The 23,812-nt window shown below is 42.3% G+C and overlaps 3 protein-coding genes across 4 annotated transcripts; all 3 read left to right on the top strand.

The window, feature by feature from the left end:
• The first annotated feature begins 251 nt into the window (after nt 1-251).
• On the top strand, nt 252-11,362 carry atad5a (ATPase family AAA domain containing 5a). Its single transcript, XM_086055425.1, has 22 exons — nt 252-626; nt 1,239-1,302; nt 1,389-3,046; nt 3,142-3,208; nt 3,303-3,458; nt 3,900-4,020; nt 4,115-4,375; nt 4,475-4,623; nt 4,787-4,928; nt 5,553-5,819; nt 6,000-6,096; nt 6,194-6,276; nt 6,369-6,505; nt 6,605-6,776; nt 7,056-7,226; nt 8,333-8,566; nt 8,691-8,755; nt 8,829-9,018; nt 9,110-9,264; nt 9,437-10,263; nt 10,345-10,503; nt 10,632-11,362. The coding sequence occupies exons 2-22, from the start codon at nt 1,252-1,254 to the stop codon at nt 10,708-10,710; spliced, it is 5,241 nt and encodes a 1,746-aa protein (XP_085911551.1). The 5' UTR covers nt 252-626; nt 1,239-1,251; the 3' UTR covers nt 10,711-11,362.
• A 107-nt stretch (nt 11,363-11,469) lies between these two features.
• adap2 (ArfGAP with dual PH domains 2) lies at nt 11,470-14,556 on the top strand. The gene is made up of 11 exons (XM_086055725.1): nt 11,470-11,711; nt 11,793-11,917; nt 12,204-12,295; nt 12,585-12,673; nt 12,751-12,860; nt 12,952-13,101; nt 13,198-13,281; nt 13,437-13,499; nt 13,840-13,917; nt 14,025-14,253; nt 14,329-14,556. The coding sequence occupies exons 1-11, from the start codon at nt 11,624-11,626 to the stop codon at nt 14,355-14,357; spliced, it is 1,137 nt and encodes a 378-aa protein (XP_085911851.1). The 5' UTR covers nt 11,470-11,623; the 3' UTR covers nt 14,358-14,556.
• Nucleotides 14,557-14,954: 398 nt separating this feature from the next.
• On the top strand, nt 14,955-23,774 carry rhot1a (ras homolog family member T1a). 2 transcript variants are annotated; one of them, XM_086054859.1, is made up of 20 exons: nt 14,955-15,332; nt 15,694-15,752; nt 15,837-15,918; nt 16,348-16,391; nt 16,491-16,544; nt 16,812-16,864; nt 17,563-17,671; nt 18,341-18,442; nt 18,555-18,653; nt 18,797-18,905; nt 18,974-19,094; nt 19,180-19,264; nt 19,510-19,655; nt 19,731-19,831; nt 19,952-20,082; nt 20,582-20,665; nt 20,900-21,022; nt 21,165-21,367; nt 22,371-22,493; nt 22,901-23,774. In XM_086054859.1, the coding sequence occupies exons 1-20, from the start codon at nt 15,296-15,298 to the stop codon at nt 23,016-23,018; spliced, it is 1,983 nt and encodes a 660-aa protein (XP_085910985.1). In that variant the 5' UTR covers nt 14,955-15,295; the 3' UTR covers nt 23,019-23,774. The 2 variants fall into 2 exon arrangements, with proteins under 2 accessions (XP_085910985.1, XP_085910986.1); XM_086054860.1 differs by lacking the exon at nt 22,371-22,493.
• The last annotated feature ends 38 nt before the right edge of the window (nt 23,775-23,812 follow it).

Below are 23,812 nucleotides of genomic sequence, written 5' to 3'. Positions count from 1 at the left end.
TTGGAAATTTGTGCGTGTCAGACAAACACAGCTGCGACTTCCTGCATTACTTTTTTTCTGCAGCATAGAGAGCAATATACTGCAACAGAAACCACAAATAAAAAAGTTCTGTCATTGCAACTTTAAAGTCTGTGCATTCACAGACTCTAGAAGTCGCTGTCATTTTACGAATAGACACATAAGTCAATGGGCAGGCGCCATCTTTAGTTTGGTCAAGGGACGGCGAGCCATGACGAAATTTTTCTCTCTCCTCTGATTGGTGGAATTTGTTGACGCAAAGGGTCGCGGATCTTTGGCGCCATTGCTTCACAACTACTCTGGCGCGTTTTTGAAACACTCGTTCGGAATAATGTTTTTTGGACTTCAAACGTCCACGCTTTGGAAAACACAAATTTACATCCAAAAGTGATGCTAGTAGGATGTGCGGACCGGTTTTGGGAAATGTTGAGCGGCAAAGTTTCTTGAAGTCATCGTATTTTGCTAGCTTGTTGTTTTCTATCGTAGATTGCTTCTATGCTAGCAGCAAATAGATGTCAGTCTCTGACTGTGGACGTTTATTCTGCTGTCGACACGGAAACGTAAACAGAAAACGAGGTCGGGGAGTTTCTGAAGTGTTACTGTTTTCGGTAAGTGTTTTGGCAATAATATTACCAGTACTTCAGCTTGGACAAGAACTGCAAGTGTCACCCTACAAGGCTCAATGTTAGCAATTATAATGTGTTGTTACTAGGTCATTATTTACCTGTAGAGTTTCACACTGACGTTGGTGCTTTCTTTTGTTGTAACGACGTTTAACATGTACTGTATACCTGTATAGTTGTCTTTCAGCTGGCTCTGATAAGACATGAATATATTTAAAGTGGCCACGAACGAGTGACTTTATATTTTATGTCAATTTGGCATTGTTAATTCTGAATTGTTTCAGATTTAGTGAATTTTGTCTTCTTTGACAGTATCCACTGTCCAGAGACGCTGAATGCTGTCAAATTAAGGACTTTTCTTTTGATTGAAGATAATTCTATGTTTTGCTTTGAATGTTTTAAAGCACTTTGAGTTGCATTTTTATGTATGAAAAGTGCTATATAAATAAATTGTGATTGATTGATTGATTGATTGAAATTGATTATCTAGCTAATTGCTTGCTCACAAATGCCATTTGTATAAACTGAAAGATAAATATAGTTTTAGTTGAATGAATTTTATTGTTATTTTATTATGATTGTTCCTTTTTGTCTCAGGTCCCTATAAAGTATGGCTGGTGTCGTGGCAATGGCATCTGTCATAGAGGATTTTGACACGCAGGTATTGCCACACAAAAGCGACATGTTGTTTGTAATAGCTGTTACCAATCATGTGTGAATAACTTTCCTACTCCTTTATGTTTCCAGCCTTGCAATAAATCTCGCAATGATGGCGGCAGTGCTGTTGCCAAGACAATCACCAGCTACTTCTCTCCTGTGGTGAAAGCTGTGGAGAAACCGTTCTCTCCTCCTCGCTCCAATAACATCATGGACTACTTTACCCGTGGGCCTCTGACCTCCAAAGTAAAGTCCAACCCATCTGAACACTCTAAGGGGATTGGTCAGCGGTCTTCAGAAAAACACAACAACCTAGAAGTAGCGGACAAGCAGACATTTCTTAAACGGAGGAGAAAGACAACTAAAACTGCAAGTAAACTTGTGGATCTTGAAAATGTTATCTCAGATGATGGGGATAGCTGCTTTATTGTGGAGGAATCAAACTTGGCCACAGCTTGCCACAGTGCTGTCGTTGGCAGTGATACAGCTGCTCTGCTGGCCCAGATTAGCGCTGATGCTTATATCTCTAATCAATCAATGGAGAACACTTGTCAGCCTGTTAAGCAGGCTCAAAAAGGCGAATGTCACAAAAGTGCCTCTAAATGTGGGAAAGACGGCCAACCTGAACTAGATGTGTCAATTAATGGCGCCTCATCTCCGGTTGCGCATGTAAAGGACAAAGTGAAACCAATTAAAACAAAAGCTGTACGCAATTCAAGGAAGAATAAACAGAAGGAGGAAAATCAGTCTGAATCTGAGCAGAAAGGTGCGGAAAATTCTTGTGCTGTCCACGCGGAGGTTAATGAGGACTCTGAGTTGAAGAGCAACACGGTCATGATCTCCTTTGAGGATTTTGTGCGCAGTCAGAGCGAGGTCAAGGGTGAAGAAAAGAAGACTGGTGTGCAGTGTGAAGAAAATAAGTTACCTCAAGAAGCTGATGAAATGGACACTCAGCAGTTGGATACCTCGAATTCTAAAGAAAATGTAGCATCTACAGAGGTCTCTGTCCAAGTCTCACCTCGAACCATCACCATTCAGGCTCAAATGCACACCATATCACCAAAGCAGGAAGCAGGAAAACTTGAGGGAAGGGGAGCATTGCTAATGAACAGGAGAAAGGGTGCGAGAAGTCTTGTAAAGGAAGCATCACCTCCTCACACGTCGCCTGTAACAGCTAAATGGAAATCCAATGTGGTTCTTGAAGAGGACGAACTTGACCTGGCTGTGCTTGATAGTGACTCCATCCCCACGTACCCTGATGTAGAGAGAAGACAGTTCATGGCGGCCTTCAAACAACCCATCCTGGATGGCTCCAAAGCAAAGCTGGGCAAGAACCAGGCCAAGCAAAAGCAACCAGCAGAGAAAGATGTCGAGGAAAACGACTTTCAGGAAAACACAATGGTTACTAAAACAAAACCACAAAGAAAATGTAGGAAAGCAGCAGAAAAAGTCACAACCTCATCAAAGGTCGCAGAGGAAACCTTGCCTCCTAAATCTGATGACATCCAGGAGGAACCTGAGGCTTCCTTAAATGCCGCTACTCCTATTGTGAGGAGGTCTCGAAGAGAGGCTGTTGTTAAGCAAGCCCTTAAAACTTCAAAAACGTCTGCTGTTAGAAAAGTGGACCGCTTGAAGCATTCTGCAGAGACCTTTGTTATGTTATCACCCCCTAAAATACGGAAGTCCAAACATGGAGTCTACGTAGCAGAGATGGTCTGTCCACCTGACACTACAGCGAGTCCAATCAGGTAACACATGAATAGTGTTAGCGTTTAGTATCGATGCATGTCTGATAATCAATTACCTTATGATTCACTTTCGATTCATGAATACGTTCCATCAGGATAAAATTCAGAAGAATTCATCAAAATGAATCTGGAGGTGGCAAAAATCAGTCTTTGGCCTGTCATGTGAGTAAGATATTTGTCATATATTAGGAAATAATTCAGCCATGTTGAATAAACTAAATGGTGCTCAAAAACTCATGCTCTTGTTTGTTTCAAGGCATCGGATAACTCCAAAAAACAGAAGAAGGCGAAGAAATTGGTGGCGAAAGCAAAAGCCGTTCAACAGATTAAGAAAGATGCCGTCGAGAAGAGCACCTTAAGACGTTCCGCAAGGACTGAGGCTTCCATCTCGAAAAGTTATTTTGAAGATGAGGTACGATTTACCATTCATGAGGGAAAGTACACATAATGCAGTTTGCAAAAGCCAAATAACTCATTCAAGAGTCATGCTTCATGCATCACATGGTTGTGTTGGGTTTTCTCCACTTTCTTCTCACATTACAAAAACGTGCAAGTTGGATTCATTGAAAACTGGCAATTGTCCATAAGTGTAATTGTGACTTTGAATGGTTGTTTGTCTATATGTGGCTGCTGACCAGTACAGGATGCGCCTTACATCAGTTGTAGTTATCTGCGACCTTAATGAAGAATGAATTGATTGAAGGAATAAAAATGGATGGATGAATTTATTAAAGCACATAGATGCCTAAACATTATGGATCTACTCAAGTGCAAGCTTCCTTTTGTTTTCACACAAAGGATGAAATTTACATTGTAAAGCTCTATTATACTTTAACTTGGAGCTTGATTTCAGAATTCTGTCATCTGCCTGGACCAGACTGCTTCACCTGAGATGAGACCACAAAAAAGAAAAACTAAGACGTCTCTACGCAGTCTAAATGACGTGTTGGGAAAAGCTACTAAAGCTCCCCCAGGTAGCGTTTCCGGCCATTAGTACCATTTTAATGTCCATCTGTTTGTTATAAGTTCTTTCAGTCCCTGAATGGTTCCATTTTGTGTTTCCGAAAGACTCCAAGGGCACCTTGCCAGGCCAGGAGAAGAATGCTCGCAAGGCATTTTCTGTGATTTCCATCTTTGATGAGGGCAGCCACGAGGCCTCTGAAAACTCCCAAGATGACGAGCAGTTCAGGGCTCGCAGAGAGTTTCTCAAGAGTGGCCTGCCTGAGTCCTTCAAGAGGCAGATGGCCAAGGCCGCTGCAACCAAAGAGACGTACACCCTTTCCTGTGCCTCTTTCCAACCAGTTGTACACATGATGCAAATACCAAATGGTATAGTCAACATCTTCGTTTTTTGTTTACACTTAATACGTTGTCTTGACTTTTGTGGATGTGTTCCATCAAATTGATCTGTGCTTTGTACAATGATAGATTGTCCTCTATGGAGTCTACCCTGGCCCGAGTCTCCCCAACTGTCTCGTCTCAATGAGCTTTGCATCCAAGTGTCTGACCCTTGTATATCTCTTAATGGCTCCTTGGGCGTGAAGACAAAACCGGAACGTGGAGTGTTTTGTGAACGAGTATGTTAAACTTGAAAAAAAAAAAGTTCTTCTTTATCTCTGTAATGATTGTTGCTCACTTGCTGCCATTCCGAAATTCTAACAGATTTTAATATAAAGAGTCCTGCCTATTGTGGCTATTCAACTACTATTGTGTAAAGTGTGCTTTTTCCCACTCCTCCAGGGTTCGGGCTGGAGGCCTGAGATGTCTGAAAAAGTTCGTCAGCTTCTGATGGAGGAGGTCAGCACCTCAAACCCTCTCTTCCCCGGTAAGACGTTTCTGCCTCGCTTCTTGGCCAGACGTGCTGATCACCAAAAACACGCAGGTAAGTCTGGCGTGCAGACAGTTTACACACGTGACGCTGTAACAATAATAGAGTGGATGTTATCTAACATTCGAGAACTAAATATGAATTTATTTCTTGTTGATAGAAATCGTTTGATAGCTTAAAGGGGAAGTCAACGCAAACTTTTTTTTCTTCAAGAATATGTTCTATGCAAGCCCACTAGTTGAAACAAGGCATTCTGATAAATATTACGTTTGTGGAATAAGTGTTAATCCACTCGTTTTTAGCCATCTCTGGGGGTGGCCATTTTGTCTTCTGTCGACTGAAAATGACACCACAACTGCTCACAACGACCAATCACGGCTCAGATTCAGAAAACACGTCAGCTGTGATTGGTCGTTGTGAGCGGTTTTGATGTCATTTTCTGTTGACAGCAGACAAAATGGCCGCCCCCAGAGATGGCTAAAAACGAGTGCATTTTGCTGCTTAACTTATATTCCACAAATGCAAAATGAATCAGAATGCCGGGCTTCAACTAGTGGGCTTGCTGGGAACATATTTTTGAAAAAAATATTCTTTGGGTTGACTTCCGTTTTAAATAGATAAAAATAATGTTTGAAAACAAGAAAATGCAAACATGTTTTTTTAACTGATCTCATACAGAGTCTGCAACTGCATTGTCGTCACCTGAGCCAGTAGGTGGAAAGAGGAAGAGGATGGACGACAAGGTGGCAAAAGCAGCTAAGAAGCAGCGGGCTGCCCATCATGAAGAAAACATTTGTACCCAGGAGCCAGAGCCCTCAAAGAGGGTCGGCCGCACAAGACGAGCCCAGAGAACCAAACTGGATAAGGAAAAGAACAAGCCTTCGCCTGGAAAAGAGGATGCTGAGGTTGTGCTTGATGACTTGTGTGAGGACACTGAGAAGAAAGGTGAGTTACTACGATTATCCTTCAATGAGCACATAATTCCACCTGTCAAAATGAGAAGCTTTCTTATCCTTAGTCGGCTCTCTTTTGTTTTGTCGAGTCTTCTTCCCACAGCTTGTCTGAATGTCATTGGCTATTGTAAACCAGAATCAAATAGAAGAACATCTCTTGTGTTTTCCACAGTTGAGGCCAAGGAGGATGTGTTGTGGACGGAAAAATATCAGCCGCAGCACTCCAGTGACATCATAGGCAACGCAGCCTCTGTGCAGCGGCTGCACAGGTAAGCACCAAAATGGCTTTTTTTGTTTTTTATGTTGAAATAACCAGCTTACTTACTCAGTTCGCTTTTTTTTCGTTTGTTTGTTCTTCTTGTGCAGTTGGCTGAAGGAATGGAAGCTCCGTGCAGACAGGGAGGAGAGAAACAAGCAGAAAGAAAAGAAACAAGAGGAAGGCAGCAACGGTTTGTCATTTAAAAAGATTTTGTTCCTTAAATTTTCATAGTCTGCCCTACTTTTGTGAAAGGAATGTCTGATCATTTGTCTTCCGTTGCAGACTCTGACTGGGACTGTGGCGATGAGGACCCCCTGTTTGCAGAGGACTCGTTGTGCAATACAGTCCTAATTACAGGACCCACGGGAATAGGAAAGACTGCCTCAGTCTATGCCTGTGCTCAGGAGTTGGGTTTTAAGGTGAAGACAGAATATGATTGCACAGCACTTAATGTGTCCTGTGGGTCCCTGTGGACCATCGCCTTACATGTTGGTCTATCTCCCTCCTGGTCTTCCGAGGTGTTTGAGGTGAACGCTTCATCTCAACGGAGTGGCCGTCTGATTCTGTCCCAGCTGAAGGAGGCCACTCAGTCGCACCAGGTGGACAGTCAAGGAGTCAATGCCAACAAGCCGGCATACTTCAACAGCTACAGCACTAGCAGCAGCACTGGCAAGCATGGATCCTCTCCAAGTACGTACAAACATGACAGACGCTGTCTTGTCGTTTAACTATATGTCTTTGGAGCGTTAAATCTTGAATTAGGCTTCCCAAAATGAAGACATTAATTATCCCAAGAAATTACATTTGATTTGAAGTCTTGATCAGTGGTCACATGAATTGAATGAGTGCTCCTAAATTTGATCAAAGTGGTCTTAAAAAGGTGTAAATCTTTCACAATTGACTTCCTTTAACCTGCACATAAAGATGCTGAAAAGTCAACTCAACTCAATTCATTTCTTTATCATCCAGGGAAGCTGAACTCTCCTCGCAAGGTTGTCTCATCACCCAGGAAACCTCCCAGCTCCCCCAGAGGTGCGAAACGAGGAGGCCTGGCTCCAACCTCTTTAGCTAACTTCTTCAAAATCGGCCGACCCGCCAACAAGGGACCACCGAGCATTAATAATCAAGATGACCAAAAGGGTAAATGCTTCAACTGTAGGGGTGTAACGGTACGCTAAATCACAATTCAGTTTGGTTTCTTGGAAACTTCGGTTGGGTATATTTTCGGTACGAAAAAACAACAACTGATTAAAAAAAAAAAAAAAAAAGGCTATTTTGAAAAGATGACACGTAAACGGTATATTCTTTAGAAAAAATAGATAAAAGTGAACTCTTCGGGTGATATTCTAAGAAATTACACCAGAATAAAAAATACACTAACAATAAAGACATCTTAATTTTGTAAATTATTAAGACATTGAAGTTTTTAAACACACAGCAGCAACAACCTATGACTATGACACATCCAAGTATTAAAGTTAAAGACAAGTTGTCATTACAGTACATATATATACACTTTTTGTGATGAAAAAAATACATACAATAACAGTTAGAATTTTTGCTAACGATATTAAAACTCTTTATAATGAAATATAGTAACTTTAAAGTCTTTAAATTATTTACACTTTTTAGGCATTAAAATCTTTGAATGTGGAACAGCATATTGTAACGAAATGGGTTATCTGTGTTGTGGTCGGATTTGTGTTTTGCTGAGTTGTGATGTTTCCGAGGTACATGAACGCATCATACAGCTAGTGAGAGGAGCAGAGGAGAACGAAGGAGAGCGCTGTTATACTTTGTTTTTGGCTAAAAAGACTGCTTGCTTCCCCGTCTAAGAAACATTCAAAGTCGGATGATGTTGTTTTAAGTGTTATTACGTTAGACGTGCTACCCACAGCATAGCCGGCCATTTCATTCGGACTTAAACACATACCTTTCCCCATCTGCGATTTTAACAGGACAGCCAGAATGTTCCCAAACAGGAGACCGCAGTGTAAGGGGGGGGAACTTCGAGCTCTGGCTTTGTTTGCGTATTCGTTTGCTCCTCTTTAGTGGCGCCACCCTCCTCTCTCGCGTGCAACAGTCAATAGCGCCCATTCGTAATCTTGCGCTAATAAGTGGACCGAACCGAACATGCCATACTGAAAGGTATTAATACCCACGTGTACCGTTACACCCGTATTCAACTGTGTCCATGCAAAAAACCTTTGAGTATTTATGAGTAGTAATTGTTTTTCACCTCATAGCCCCTTCTAAGAAAGTGAAACCACAGGAGGACACCCGAAAACAGAAAGACATCACAGTCAAATCACCCGTGGCTTCCACGACGAAAGAGAATGTGGAGCCGAGCAAGAGGACGGCCACCTCGCTCATTTTGTTTGAAGAAGTGGATGTTATTCTTGACGAAGATGCTGGCTTTCTTGCTGCCATTAAGACGTTCATGAGCACGACAAAGAGACCAGTCATCCTCACCACCAGTGGTTAGTAAAAGCATGGAGGTCGCAACATTAAGCACATTCTACTGAGAGATGAGCGGTATTTAACTTGTGGAGGATTCTGCCCTGTCTGGTCTGTTGATTTTCCTTCACATTGGCTGGTTTGCAGATCCTGCTTTCAGCACCACGTTTGACGGCAACTTTGAAGAGATCCATTTCAAAACCCCCTCTTTGGTGCGTGGCGGCCTCATTCAGGGTTCATTCACCACATGCTTCAGTTGTGCCTTAGAATCTCTCCCTGTCTTAGTTGGATGTGAGCAGCTACCTGCGCCTGTTGTGTCTGGCTGAGGACACGAGAACCGATCAGCGTGACGTCGGCACGCTGCTCAAACTCAACGGCTGTGACATCAGACAGAGCCTGTTGCAGCTGCAATGCTGGACTCGAACTGCAGGGGGCCGCCACATGACGTCACCCTCGGATGACACCAACCCGAAGGGTAAGTTCAGTGGTGTTAATATTATTCATAGTTGCAGTCAAATTATTGACTGGATGGGGCAATTAAACTCGGTACATGTTGATGACATTAGGAAATGAACTGAAGCGTGAGACTAATGGTGAAGCAGCAGACGCGTGTGCACTGATTGCGACGTCACCTCGACCTCCATGTGAAAGCGGCTGTACGGAGAGCCGGCTGGGCCTACTGAATATTGAACCGGAGAGAGATGTTTGGGAGCTGCTTCGGGTAAACCGCAGACTCATGACATGCACTGTTGTCTATAAAGCTATATTACTATCACTGTTGAAACAATGAAGTGTACGTTACAGATAATTAAAAAATAATAATAATATTAATCAGTATTCGTCTATGATAGTATATGCATTGAGTAATGACAGAATACATTTTGCATCAATAGATTCAGACAAATGAGATGGCTTGCTGGGAGCTGCTCATGGAGAGCACTCGACAGGGGGTCAACTTGCTCTACTCCAACATGGAGACACTCTTACCTTTACCACGCACGCAGTTAATCTCCACCTACAAACTAGAGCCCCCCTCTGGTATTCCAGCTGCCTACCCGCAGTCTGACTCGCCGCCTTCCCATGCGAGGCTGCTGCAGGCATCAGATTGCTCAGATGACGGCAGTCCAATTAAAGTGTCCCACAGAATGAAGAGGAACAAGAGGAAGCACTACCTACCTGACCAGGATGGACTACACTCAGACTCTGATTCAGAGGAGAGTTTCCTCTCTCTCTGCAAGCACCAAGACGGACCTCAGGCCAAAGAGGAACCCACTGAAAGACCAGTTCCACAAATGGAAAAAAGGAAACCACAGACTCCTGCGGAGCGTCAAAAGAGTCTTCCTGTCTCCAAGTGTCTCGCCTCAATAAGTGACTTTTTCGACAATATGTCTGACATAGACTCTTTACTTGTTCATCACGGGGGTGATGCTCACAGGGGGCCCCTGCAGGTCATTGCAGCTCTGAAGGACGGAATGACTGATGAGTCCAGAGTTGAGCCGGACACGTTGAGCTGGGCGGTGGCCGAGCGTGCGCTGGAGATCCAGACTGCGGTGGAGGCGCTGAGCTTCCACAAGTGTCGGCTCTCTGCGGAAGAAGCCTGGGAGCGAGCCCGGCAGCTGGAGGGGCAGCTGGCAGAGGACACCGCGGCGGAACTCACCCTCCCTGTGGCCTCTCATTGCGAATGTTACAGCTTCACTCAGAGCGGCCTCTGTCAGCCCCAGTGAGTCCAACATATGTTTATTGAGCCTTTTATTTGTGTCAACTTGCTCCAATAAGAAAATGAGCGCATTGTTTATTCCAGGATTGTGCAGCAGAGGAGGGATGTTATGGAGAGTGTGGTGTGCAGCGGAACATTTAGTACTCTGGGCAACAGATCTGCAGCTGCGGTGGACTATTTGCCAGCCCTGCGCACCATCTGCAGGTCGGAGCAGATTAAGGAGCAAGGAAAGGTGAAACGACGGTGAGCAGGCAGTAGGCCAGGATGCGGTTAAGCACCGGTTTCTTCAGGCGGGCACTTATTCGGTGCTATAAATAAAAGTGTGAAACTGTTTGTTTCGTGCATGCAGTAAGTGTCTCTTCTTCCATCAGGTTTCTACATTACCTGGACTCCATCCATCTGGGTCTCCGCAAGAATACTCTCCAGTATCTTTCCAAAAACTTCCCGTAATCCTCAGAGAAAACCCTACATGTACTTGTGACGACAGAGACTTTATTTTCACAAGAAGTTATGGGTTCCGGGTGAAATATGGCACAGGTGTGGTGCAGTATGTGTTGTTTGCTGGGGTTAAAAACTCCAACTACAGTGGTAACTTACTTTTATTATTAAGTAACTCACTTAACTGCGACCAAGAGAAGTCTCAACATGTGCACCCTAAGATGGGAAAAACAATGTTCTGGCATCACTTGTCTAACATGCAGTGTTGCACTCAGCACATCTTCAGGTGCTTTGAAAGACAGCACAAAATTGATCACCTGTTCAATGTGTTTTTGTACATTTGTGTTTTATACTCCGTAGCAATTATAAATTCTTTACTTTGCTTTTTGAAAAGTGTTTCCAATCGCATAGGAATTGCTTTTAGAGCAAGTGTGGATCTTTAATCATTATTGTGAGAGTAGAATGTGAAAAATAGTAAGAAATTTGTATAAATTGCGACTGGCCACATAATGTATGGAGTGTCTTAATTGTTGGCTTGCAAGCCGTAAATGTCACATTCACACATGTAATCGTTTTTACTAATATTTTTTCTTACTCTATATTTGTACACTTTTACATCGGGATTTTGTTTTGAGTAAATAAAGTTTTATTCAAATTTTACAAAGTGTCCTCACTTTATTCAAACTATGAAATTGGGAGGAGCATTCGTACGTGTGAAAAGAAAAGCCCTCGGCACTTGACACTTGTCATTGCAGTATGAACTGGGTTAAGAGGAAGGACCGCCTTGTGTTGTGACATTAACTAAACCTCGCAAGTTTCACTTTTCTTGTGTCTACTGCGTTTCGCCACTTGCGAAACTATGTAGACACCGTGGTTCTTTTCGATTGTGCCACCGCTACGTGTAAAAGCCTCATTGTGGAGCATCATGTCAAACTGGGAGCGAAACAAAAGGATCTTACTGGAGCTGGTGAAGCTGCCAGAGAACAAAGTTTGTGCAGACTGTGGCATGCCCGGTGAGGCCTGTGTGTGTTGTTCAGTTTGTCATTGTCCTGGCTAGAACACTAACTAACCTAATCTTGTCTTGTTCCCATCAGATCCGGACTGGGCATCTTACAAGTTGGGTTTGTTTGTGTGTCTGAACTGTTCTGGTATCCACCGCAACCTGTCCAGCCGAGTAAAGTCCATAAAGCTTGATCACTGGGAAGATGAGCTTGTGGAGGTATGCACACACATATATAGTGTACAATATGATAGTTTAGTGATTTTTTTTTTTTTTTTTTTTACAATATTGGAATGAAATAATTGACATTGGATATCTGTCTTGGGTTTGTTGGGAGGGGGGGCATGAACAGATTTTTTTTTATTATATATTTTTTTTAATGTTTTGCTTTGAATGTTTTACAGCACTTTGAGTTGCATTTTTATGTATGAAAAGTGCTATATAAATAAAATGTGATTGATGAGACATGACATTTATCTTATCTTTTTGGGGGACTGGGGGGAAGGTGATGAAATCCGGTGGCAATGCCGAAGCCAAAGCTTTATATGAAAAAGCACTTCCTCCTTACTACTATCGACCACAGCAAACTGACTGTGCGTAAGTATATTTTTTTCCAGCACAGTATCTTGAAACCAATCACAAAACCGAATGATCAGTGCCACATTAAGAAATGTGCAACTACCGGCAAGATGAGGCAAAACTGTATGTCATCATGTGATAGGTGTCAAAAGAAATACAACTAATAGGATAGAGTACATAAAGTGTTTGGATTAAAAATGTTGAAATCAAAATATACACAGTATCTGCTGATCCTGGAATTTAAAAATAGACTAAATTGAACCCTAAATTATCCTTGAAAAATCTTCGTGTTTGTTTGACTTCCCAGAATGTTAAGAGAGCAGTGGATTCGAGCCAAATATGAAAGGTTGGAATTCACAGGAGAGACCAAGTATCCACCTCCATTTTACACCACAGGTGATGTTTTATCCTCTCACCCATCCAGCCGTTAACTATCCATGTTAGGAGAAGTCCCCGTTTTAATTTGATTGCAGGCTTCTATGAAGGGATGCTGTGGAAGAAAGGAAAGGAAAACACACAGTTTCTGAAGAGGAAGTTTGTTTTGTCTGAGAAGGAATTCACTCTGGCTTACTACAAGGAAAATGTGAGTTAGCCTGCAAATAGCGTTCAAGTACTTTATGTTACTTCAATCTGTCAGCCAAAACGGATGTGAACATTCGTTTTGTTTTATTAAGGAGTCCAAAGGACCAAAAGCCCTCATCTTGATCAAGCACTTGAATGTAACATTTCAGCCAGAGAAGATTGGTCATCCCCATGGGATGCAGATTACTTACCTTGACAACGACCACACCAGGAGCCTTTATGTGTATCACGAGAGCCCTGAGGTGGGACTCTGTGATCATCCGAATAACGAACTGACTTTTCCTTATTCTCATTTCATTTACTTTGTAGCTGATGGGTTTCTTTTTTTTGTACTCTAGGAAATAGTCACATGGTACAACGCCCTACGTGCTGCTCGCTATGCATACCTAAAGACTGCATACCCAGCTGGAACAGACGCTGATGTAAGCACCCAAAATATTGTTTTCAAACATGAACTAATAATGTGCAAATATTTTCATTTCAACTGAGAAGTGACAGAAATAAACTTGAGTTGAGTGATAAGAACCTGTATGTTCTTTGGCTATAATGTAAGTAAATCTTTAACTCTCATTGTCAGCTGATACCAAATATAACACAAAACTACCTTAAAGAGGGATACATGGAAAAAACAGGGCCATCGGTAAGTTCTTGCGCCTCAAATGAAATAAGCCATTTATGTTACCATGTGTCTGCGCTAACTATTAGATTGTTGGAATAATATCCATTTTTTTGGACAACGCTGTCTTGTCCTCAGCAAAGGCTTTCTGTACCCAGCTCAGTTGCTCACGCAAGTGTGCAGACTTTCTTTTTTATTTTAATTTTTTAACTATTGTATGCATGGAAAGCTGTGAATATGTGGGGGGGGGAAAAGTTGCTCTATTTTTTATTGTATATTGTTTGTTTTCTTGTGGCTTTAACACACGTGTGTTATTATATATATTCATACTTTTTTTTCTTTTCCCTTTTTTTTTTTTTACCAGCAAAAAGAACCATTCAAAAAGAGGTGGTTCGTTTTGGACTCCCAAAATAGGAAGTTGCTCTATTTCAAAGGCTGTTTGGTGAGAACCAACCCTTGTATTATTTGACTCTAGTCCTTCGCCGTGCACAAGTGTCTGGCAATAACACGATTGTATATCTGAAAGTGATTTTGTCACTGTGAATATAGGGTGCTGAGGAATTGGGGGTCATCTTCCTTGGCACAGAAAGCAACAGTTACTCTGTTAGGGACTGTGTCCCAAAGCACACCCGTGGAAACAAGTGGAAATTTGGCCTCATGGTGGAAACGCCTGAGCGGCAATTTGTCCTCATGTGCGAGCATGAGAGCGAGCAAAGACAGTGGCTAGACTCTCTCAGACAGGTCATGTCCAGGCCTATGACACTCCAGGATTATACCAGTAAGCATGGAAATGGGATTTGGGGAGTAAGCACAGAAATGTCAACAACTGCACATTTTTTTTGTTTCTTTGCAGCTGAGGCCAACATCAGGAATAAGCGATGAAAACTGGAGAGCAGGATTTGAATTATACAGCGACAACATTTGAATGGTAACCTGCACTGTGCCATGAGATCACTGTTAAATTACTGCTGAAATAACAATTGTAATAGTCTTCATTAGAAACTATATTGAGTTGAACTTTTTTGTACTGTATACAGTTCTGACAACCATGTTTTCATTAAACTGTTTTCTTATACTGTAATTGATCTACTCAGAGTCATTTGTTCAGTGCAATTTGGTCAAGTGTTCCAACTGTTATTTTCTACATTATTTGTTTTATTTTATTTCACAGTAATATAAGTAAGCCGTTTTTTACACGTTTCCTATTGTAACATAAATAGATTATTTATAATCTCTATACTTTGTTTTTAAATATACATATATAAATCTGGGGAAGGGGCTACTTAACTTAAATAATTTTACGTGTACATATAACTTAGCTTCAATTATTTGAAATTATTGATTAATTATGTTTATTATCGAATACAATTTCAAAATGCCCTGTAGGCGTTGACGCATCTGCAGTTCGCTTTTCTGACACTTGAGGGCAACATTCAACTTTTATAATAGCAAAACAAGTTTGTCCCCCTACGAATTGCCGTAGTTGCCGGGTAGTGGAGGTCGGCGTGCTCCTGAAACAACTGCGAAATGTTATGGAACCGCCGAAAACGTGAATTCCATTCCAAAATCGTGGCGCATAACAGTCGACTATTTTTTAAAATGCAATAGAATTGAGCTAAGAAAGTGCTCACTGTGACGTAAGGCGTGAAGAACGTGAAGAGCGACACCAAATAGCGACCGTCCGTTTTGTCCTACAAAGGCGCCCAGTTTGACAGTCGCTGGGCCTGACGTAAGACAAACTACTGAAGGAGTGACAGCCAACGAGGGGACTTCATGAAGCAATAGACGGTCCCCAATTTTGAAGAAAGGACCGTTTAAACATGAGGAAGGACGTGAGGATACTGCTTGTTGGGGAACGTAAGTAGCGAGTGTGTTCATTGTGGCTTGGCTGCAAAGCGCTTTATCCGCTTATGTGTGCTAGCGAGGAGGCTAATGGCTAGCACTTTAGTAGCCCTGTGTGTGGTGCATGACAACATGGAAAAAAAATCAAAGCTCTAAAAATGTCTATTCCTCTATTAAACTATAGGAGATCGCTGTTATTGCAGTAAAGTGTCGGAAAGGCTTGACTCACAATATTCAGAATACGTTTGGGAACTGTGATTTGCAAACATATACTGTAGCTCAAACAAAAGTGCCTCGATCAAGTGTTTATTAAAAATGACATGTTGAAGGCCAGAGATACATCCATTTTTGATGCATGTTTCTCTTATCTGTACAGCCAAGGTGGGGAAGACGTCACTGATCATGTCTCTGGTCAGTGAGGAGTTTCCTGATGAGGTGATGCTCATACATGCAAATCTATTTTCAATAAATGGATTCATCGTTGCTTATTGATGCAAGTGATTGTTTTCAACGTGTCAGGTTCCTCTGCGAGCTGAGGAGATCACCATCCCAGCAGACGTCACCCCAGAGAGGGTCCCCACACACATTGTAGATTACTCAGGTACTGTGTTGTTTATGGTGGTGGGGTGGTTAGCATGTTTGACTCACAGTTCTGTGGTTGGGGGTTGAATTGAGGTTCTGGCTTCCTATGTGAAGTTTGCATGTTCTCCACATGCAGACTCTGTAGGTGTGAATGTAAGTGTTGTTTCGGATTAGCTGGCAACCATTTGCGGGTGTACCCTGACTCTCGTCCAAGGTCAGTGAGCGTGGCCTGCCACAATATTTACCGAGGAGAATTCCTTCAGAAAATGGACGGATGGATATGTTGTATACAACAGCGGTCCCCAGCGTTTTTTGCACCATGGACCAGTTTAATGTAAAGCAATACTGCTACCAGTCCATATGGACCACTAATTTACAATATGTAGTAACAACAGTGTCTTTCAATTGTTAACAAGTAAAACACGTTTTGTCCGTTTCCGTCTTGCAGAAGCTGAGCAGTCAGACGAGCAACTATATCAAGAAATATCTAAAGTTGGTTAAGTTTCTATTCTCCTATTTTGATGTTCCACTCATTTGCAATGTTGTTCCTCCATATATGAGAAGCTGATTTGGACCATTTTCTTCTTACAGGCAAATGTTATCTGCATAGTGTACTCGGTCAACAACAAGAAGTCAATTGAAAAGGTGAGCAAGGACCCTGCTCTGGCTGCTGTTGATTTAGCTTGGGAGTGTTTCCAACAATGGGATAGCATTGTATTAGGGACACCTGCACAATCCAATGAGAGCTAAAACAAGAGAATTTGTTTATTGTTAAATATGACATCCTAAAAGTGAGCGTTATTTTCTGTGTAAATGCAGAATTTTTGTTACACATCTGATTTCGTTGTGCCGGGATACCAGTGTGTGTATTTGTTTTTAGTGAGTGTTCAATGTTGTGTTGTCCTCTCCCAGGTGACAAGCCATTGGATTCCCCTCATCAATGACAGAATAGACAAAGACAGCAGGTGTGTTGTAATTACCCTGACACTCAATTTGTTTGGGCTGGCTGCGCTGTTTTTAAGTGTATGGTGCAAACATTTTTCATCCAAATATTAAAATATGTTTTGGTTATACAGTTTTTATGGCACTAAAGGGCTCCAGACTGCCCCTAGAATTTGAGGCAGTGCAACTAAAATTTTCATCTACTCGTGCATGTATGAATAATAAATTCGCTGGGTTTTATTTTTTGCTGATAAACGTATGGTCCACACTTCCACCCATGTATCAGTAATTTCGGGAAATATGTTTACTTCGCAAGTCAATTTGTTATTTATGTGTGGCCCTAATTTTTTCTTTACTTGCACCCCTACATTTTCAGATTAAGGTCTGATAGTGAAAATAAAAATTCATCGGGAGCCCCGGTCACTTTGGTTAGATATTTTTGAGCTCCTGAAAATGAAAGTCTACGTTTCAATCACATATTCATTGTTTTTATTTTTATGTATAATTTAATATACTTAGCCATTGTCCTGTAACTCTATTGAAAAATGTCTGATAGTTTTCACTTGCTTCTTATGCTCTATCCTAATTTTCAACAGTATGGATTATGACATGTCAATTATAGCTAAATAGTGGCATCATTGTTTTAAATAGCGGCCATTATGTTTAAGATGGTAGTGTTTTGGTATTTATGTAATACATGTGATTTTTTTTTTTTTCCCAGGGTGCCCTTGATCCTCGTGGGCAACAAATCTGACCTAGTGGAGCACAGCAGCATGGAGACCATCCTGCCTATCATGAATCAATACCAGGACATTGAGACGTGCGTGGAGGTAAGATAACATTAAAGACCAGTGTGTTTGGGTCTGCTGACATAGACAAAGACCCCCTCACTTAAATGTTAAATCCAGAGGGTCCTCGGCTTACGATGGAGGTCCATTTGTTTTTGTAGATGCCTGCTCTTTTCATTGCCAATTATAGTTAGCAGGACATCAACATGATCATGTTCATTTTTTTTGCCAAAGGCAAGCAAAAAAAAACTAGGTAATATAAATTGGAAATATCTGTTCGTCAGTTTTCCATATCACTTATCCTGTTGCTTTCATTACAACGGGGTGGGAGAAGTGAGAGTGAAACTTCAAACCCCAGTCCCGGCATTGTACCTTTGACGCGGGCATTCTCTCACCCCTAACACAGCTGCTGTATTCTCTCAGAAGGACGATAATTGATGGGTCGACTTCAACCCTCAGGGGGGGGAAAAAAAACATGCATAAACATTTTCGCTTTCACAGTAAGATAAGCAATCATTCACTGCTACAAGATTCATTTCAGTCAGAACCTTTTTATGATTCTGCCAAAGATTATACATTTTTTTTCTCAGTAAATAATGCTTGAATCTCAATAATCTGATGTACGGAGTGCCATTATGGTGTGCTCTGGTTTGAAAGTTCCAATTGAAATTTGCTCTTTAAGCCAATATGTATGCTCCTGTTTCCTCATAGTGCTCCGCCAAAAATCTGAAGAACATCTCAGAGCTGTTCTACTACGCTCAGAAGGCAGTTCTTCACCCGACAGGACCTCTGTACTGTCCAGAAGAAAAGGAGGTGAGCTCAGTCGTGCAAGAGTGTTGAAATGGGCTGATGGGTGATATTTTGCTCCTTAAAGTTTTGCATACAAGCGCATACAGGCTGACACGCATGTTTATCTGTCATACAGCTGAAGCCTTCTTGCATTAAAGCTTTAACTAGAATCTTTAAAGTGTCTGACCTGGACAACGATGGCATCCTGAATGACAACGAGCTCAACTTCTTCCAGGTAATCCTTCGTCATATCCTATTCGTGAACAAATACTGCAGTTCTCGACATGACCTTGATAGAAATGGGCATTATTTGCCTTCCAAATTGCTACATCATTGTGATTAGTGGTTTTTTGGGGGGGGTTTTTCCCTCCCATGTAGAGAACCTGTTTCAACACGCCACTGGCGTCCCAGGCCTTAGAAGACGTTAAAAACGTAGTCAGAAGAAACATGGCCGATGGAGTCAAGGATAACGGGCTCACACTAAAAGGTCAGACTTCATTCATCTCAGTGTATTTGAATATGACTTTGTTTGCTGAGCTTATTTTCTCCTTTTAGGTTTCTTGTTCCTGCACACGCTCTTCATACAGCGCGGTCGCCACGAGACCACCTGGACTGTGCTCAGGAGGTTTGGTTATGACGATGACCTGGAGCTCACGCAGGAATATCTCTTCCCTGTGTAAGTGCTGGAAAATGTGACATTTCAAATTCCTTTGACGCAGCGATTTTTGGGAATTGGGTTATATGTTTCTCCCTCTTCCCAGAGTCAAGATTCCTCCTGACTGCACCACAGAGCTAAACCACAATGCTTACCTCTTTCTTCAGAGCGTCTTTGACAAACACGACAAAGTGAGTTGTCAGATTCAGACTGTGTGACCAAACTGAATCATAAAAAATGTCATTTTAAATAACTGTCACAGGACGGATGAAGCGTGTCAAATAGTAGCTTTCCTCACGAAAAATGAAATGTGTGACACAATATCATGTGTTAAATAACAAATAAAATGGAATGATATTCTACTTTGTATTCGTGTTATCATTAAATAACCATGTTGTTTCCTACACACTGAACTTGAGTGTGTTTGTGAGTTCAGGACAGGGATTGTGCCCTGTCGCCAGAGGAGGTGAAGGACCTGTTCAAAGTATTTCCCTACATGCCGTGGGGTCCTGACGTCAACCACACTGTGTGCACCAATGAACAGGGATGGATCACATACCAGGGATACCTCTCCCAGTGGACGTGAGTCTTTTTAAAAAAAAATCTTGCGTTTCCATGTGCTTTACTTCAAAACTCACGTCCAGCTGCCATGCACAGGTTAACGACGTATCTGGATGTCCAGCGGAGTTTGGAGTATTTGGGTTACCTGGGATACTCCATCATCTATGAGCAGGAGTCCCAAGCAGCTGCCATCACAGGTAGCCAATGCAAAAAAAAAAAAAAAAGTTGCTTTAGAATTTTTCTTTTTTTTTTTGGGGCAGTGAATGTGAACAAATGAAAAGCATTATCATCGAATTGCGCCTTGGCTTGCTTTTCAGTGACGCGAAACAAACGCATCGATCTGCAGAAGAAACAGACCCAGCGCAGCGTCTTCCGCTGCAACGTCCTGGGTGCCCGAGCCAGCGGCAAGAGTGGCTTCCTACAGGCCTTCCTAGGGAAGAACCTTCAGGTCTGTTGGTGAATGTGTGCCAATCCACTCAGAATTGTCCGGTTACATGATCAATAACATGGCAAGGAAAAGCGGGTCACGTGTAACAACAACCACAAAGGACATATTTTAATTTTTCCCCACAATTGAACAATGCCATTTCTGTTAGCATGACAACCGGAGGTGGAGCCTCAGTTTTACAATTAGTGGCTTCGAGCGTCCGTGAAGAAACGAAAAAGCATTTTCACTCACGGATGCGTTTTGGGTTTCGTGGCACATCACCAAACACAAATGCCGTTCACTCGGCACCCGAGTGATATGGTGCCAATGGGTGGGGCCAGTCAAACTGCAGTGCTCTGATTGGTTGACGGAATAGTCACTCGTGTGCCACAGCAGTTAATGGAATGGGAAGATGACTCCGTGGAGCAGAACAAATGAATTAAGCCCTCTTAAAGGTCACCAGCTAGCTATCATGTTATCTGTCATTTGATTCTAATGGCCTTTATTTTTGTCACCATAGCGACAAAGGCGGATTAGAGAAGACCACAAGTCCCTGTACGCCATCAGCACAACTTATGTGTACGGTCAAGAGAAGTATTTGCTGGTAGGTGACTTTTAACGATTAATACGAATAGCAAAAAAGGGAGAATTTCGTGAGTGCGCCTACTGTGGCAATATGTTTGAATCTGTCGGAAAACACACCAAAAGTCAAATATCACTACTATTCTTCAAAATAAAAATCTATTATTAGGTAATGCATGGTTGTATACTGTTAATGGCAGAAATAAAAAAATGCGAAGTGGACCATGTTTGTTTTTTCACCAAATCTCCTTTCCAGCTCCATGAGATGATGCCAGATTTGGACTTCATCTCAGAGGTGGACCTGGCTTGTGATGTGGTTTGCCTGGTCTATGACGTCAACAATCCGCATTCCTTTGAGTACTGCGCCAAAATGTACAAGGTGCGCACACTTGCTTTTGCACATCTGGAACATGTACCTGTTTTAGTGAGGCTTTACGAACATCCCTCGTAGATACGTTCCACCGAAGCGGGGTTGTGAATTAGCAGGGGAACTCTGCTGTTTTTTTGTGTGTGTGTGGCAGCAATACTTGATCGACAGCAAAACTCCGTGCGTGGTGATAGCCGCCAAGTCGGACCTGCACGAAGTGCGGCAGCAGTACAGCCTTTCGCCGCACGACTTTTGTCGCAAACACAAGCTCCACCCGCCCCAGCCGTTCACGTGTAACACGACCGACGCCCCCAGCAAAGATCTCTACACGAGGATCACCACCATGGCCATGTACCCGTGAGTATTTTAGGTCGCTAATTTCCATCTACAACTCTTCCCCTCTCCCTACGTTTTGTTGGTCATATTACGCTACAGATTCAAAAGGTTAACTGAAGTTCGGCTGTAACGAGGTTATAGTACTTGTTAGTTTCATACTGAAATGTTTAACACGTGAAACAAAACAAAATTTCAGTTAATGGACACTCTTTAACTCATTCACTGACATTGACAAATTTACTTGTCCTTTCACAGTCCAGCCATTCAATCCCAGGAATTTATTTATATTTTTTTCAAATTTTTTTTCAAACGTTAGGGTAAAAGAGGGTCTGAAAATGTCTGGCAGTGAATGAGTTAAGTAAGGTCAAATGTTGGCCTTATTGTGTGCTTGACTGCAGAAAGTGCAATTGACCTCACTGAAAACCCCTGAAACGTGACCTGTAACTCCACCAGTGCTGAGGTCAACTTGACGTCCACGCGTTCTTTTTATTGCTATTAATCAGGAGTTTCAAACACGCCAGATCAGAAGTCTTCAATAGACTTTGCAGATCTTACAGGGTGTCTTAACCCCTTGAAAGCACTCTGATCAAATTGGTTTTTCAGTAGATTAACCAGCACTAAGCCGGCCAAAGCCTCGAAATCTCATTTTAGCTTTCCAGAAATGGTGTTGTCTGAACTCTGCCACAATTAAAACCACTTTGCTCAGCAGAGCTTGAAAAGCCGTTCAGTGAACTAAAAGGGCTGACTTACCTCGAGTCAATCTTGCTACTGATTAGCTCAGTGTTATTTAAGAAGGCAACCAATGCAGACCTGCTTGAGTTTGCTGCTCAGGTATTTTCCAATTTTTGCTACAAAAAAAAACAAAAAAAAACTCCTAAATGAATGCAACAATTATGACAAGACTGCCGACTGGTGCATAGCTTGCCCACGTCCTTTTGCTGTAAATCCACCTCCACGTTTTATGCGCGTTGTCTGTTTTGCATGCGCATACACGCGTTCTCGTGTGTGTTCTTCCCCCCCGCAGCCACGCCCGTCTCCGCTGCATGTGCGCCTGCAACAAGTGCACCTATTGCCTGTGTCAGAACCTCCTCAAGATGGAGTTGCTGCGCAGCATTAAGGCCCAACTGCGCAGGGTCGCTCACAACAGGTTCATATGTAGAGTGATATCCTGACTTTCGGCGTAGTCGCACCCCTTCCCCGTGTAGTTGTGGAGCAGCTGCAGTTCCACAGCAGCTCCTGTAGTGCGTGCTTGTGCTCAAGTCTACGCTGCTTCTCCATAGAATAGTGTGAAATGAGTCTTTTGAGTCACGCAGTGGGGAAATTCTGCTTTTACAGCAGCGATGTGGATAGTGGTCAGCGCACAAGACTTAAAAAAAAAACAACAAAAAAACATTGAGAACAATAGGTAGTGTGTGTGTAAATTGGACATAACTGTGTCAGAAAAGGATGGCTGTCACAAAAGTCACTATTCATTATAAAATGCTTTGGTACAAATCAAGGCATTCCTCTACTAAATGCCTGGATTACAGTTTGTTGTTGTTAATGTTTCACCAGGCACATGGCGCAAGCAGACCTGAAGAACTCGACGTTCTGGCTGCGGGCCAGCGTGGGCGCCACCGTCTTCGCCGTGCTGGGCTTCGCCATGTACAGAGCGCTTCTCAAACAACGGTGATATGACGGCGGGAGACGCTCGCATCCTCATCGCCTGTGATTTTTTTTTTTTTCCCCCCCTCTGTCACTTGAAAGACTGGCCAACCAATCGGGTTACCGCCTGCTTGATCCCGCCCCAGTCTCTTTCATCCCCTCATACTAAGAAACCATTTTGTATGCATTTAATCATGACGTGTCAATCCTCTGTGTTTGGAGGTGAAGAAAAACGCAACTTCTGAATGCCTACCAGTCAATTCTCAAACGCTGACATTGTGTCGGTGTTTGTGTTTAGTTTCTTCTCAGGTCAAGTCGAGGCAGCCACAAAGGGACTTGAGTGTGTTAATAGATGTGTATATGCAGTATATTATGGTTGTAGTCCTGGAGGGTTTTTAGCAATGACCAGGTGGCCTCTTTGCACCACCTAGTGGCGTCCAAACAAACTTCATCTTCACACTCATGGGTGTCATGCAGCCGTTTTTGATTTAATTTATTAACGCGTCAACCTGTTCTGAGTGGTTCACATGCTACATATATATTTTTCATGTATTTTTGTATTTAGCGCGGTCAAAGCTATTTCCTTGCTGTTTTTAACTTGTATTGGTTTTCAACTAGAGCTTTACTTCTCATTTGTTAGATTAACCATTACTACACCAATTCAGCCAAGTGTCCCCCTACACTCCAATCTGCCACAACCTTTTGTGTTAATGGGTCAAATGGCGGCTAATTTCACAAGGCAAAGCAATGATTTTAAATATCTAATAAATCACATTTACACCCACTGATGTTTGTGTTGTCTAGGAAAGAAAGGAACAAGAG

This window comes from Filicampus tigris, chromosome 16, assembly GCF_054856515.1.
Source record: "Filicampus tigris isolate MCC_2025a chromosome 16, RoL_Ftig_1.0, whole genome shotgun sequence".
Lineage (NCBI taxonomy): Eukaryota > Metazoa > Chordata > Actinopteri > Syngnathiformes > Syngnathidae > Filicampus > Filicampus tigris.
Note: the sequence above shows the minus strand (reverse complement) of the source record. Positions and strands in the feature narration are given on the sequence as shown.

Coding starts and splice junctions, on each gene's coding strand:
- atad5a (XM_086055425.1), top strand. CDS start 1,252: ATGGCTGGTGTCGTGGCAATGGCATCTGTCATAGAGGATTTTGACACG. Junction 4,021..4,114: donor AGCTACTAAAGCTCCCCCAG/GTAGCGTTTCCG, acceptor TGTTTCCGAAAG/ACTCCAAGGGCACCTTGCCA. Junction 6,506..6,604: donor CTCAGGAGTTGGGTTTTAAG/GTGAAGACAGAA, acceptor TGGTCTTCCGAG/GTGTTTGAGGTGAACGCTTC.
- adap2 (XM_086055725.1), top strand. CDS start 11,624: ATGTCAAACTGGGAGCGAAACAAAAGGATCTTACTGGAGCTGGTGAAG. Junction 12,861..12,951: donor TGGCTTACTACAAGGAAAAT/GTGAGTTAGCCT, acceptor TGTTTTATTAAG/GAGTCCAAAGGACCAAAAGC. Junction 13,918..14,024: donor TCTATTTCAAAGGCTGTTTG/GTGAGAACCAAC, acceptor CTGTGAATATAG/GGTGCTGAGGAATTGGGGGT.
- rhot1a (XM_086054859.1), top strand. CDS start 15,296: ATGAGGAAGGACGTGAGGATACTGCTTGTTGGGGAAC. Junction 16,545..16,811: donor ACAAGAAGTCAATTGAAAAG/GTGAGCAAGGAC, acceptor GTCCTCTCCCAG/GTGACAAGCCATTGGATTCC. Junction 19,832..19,951: donor CCAAGCAGCTGCCATCACAG/GTAGCCAATGCA, acceptor CTTGCTTTTCAG/TGACGCGAAACAAACGCATC.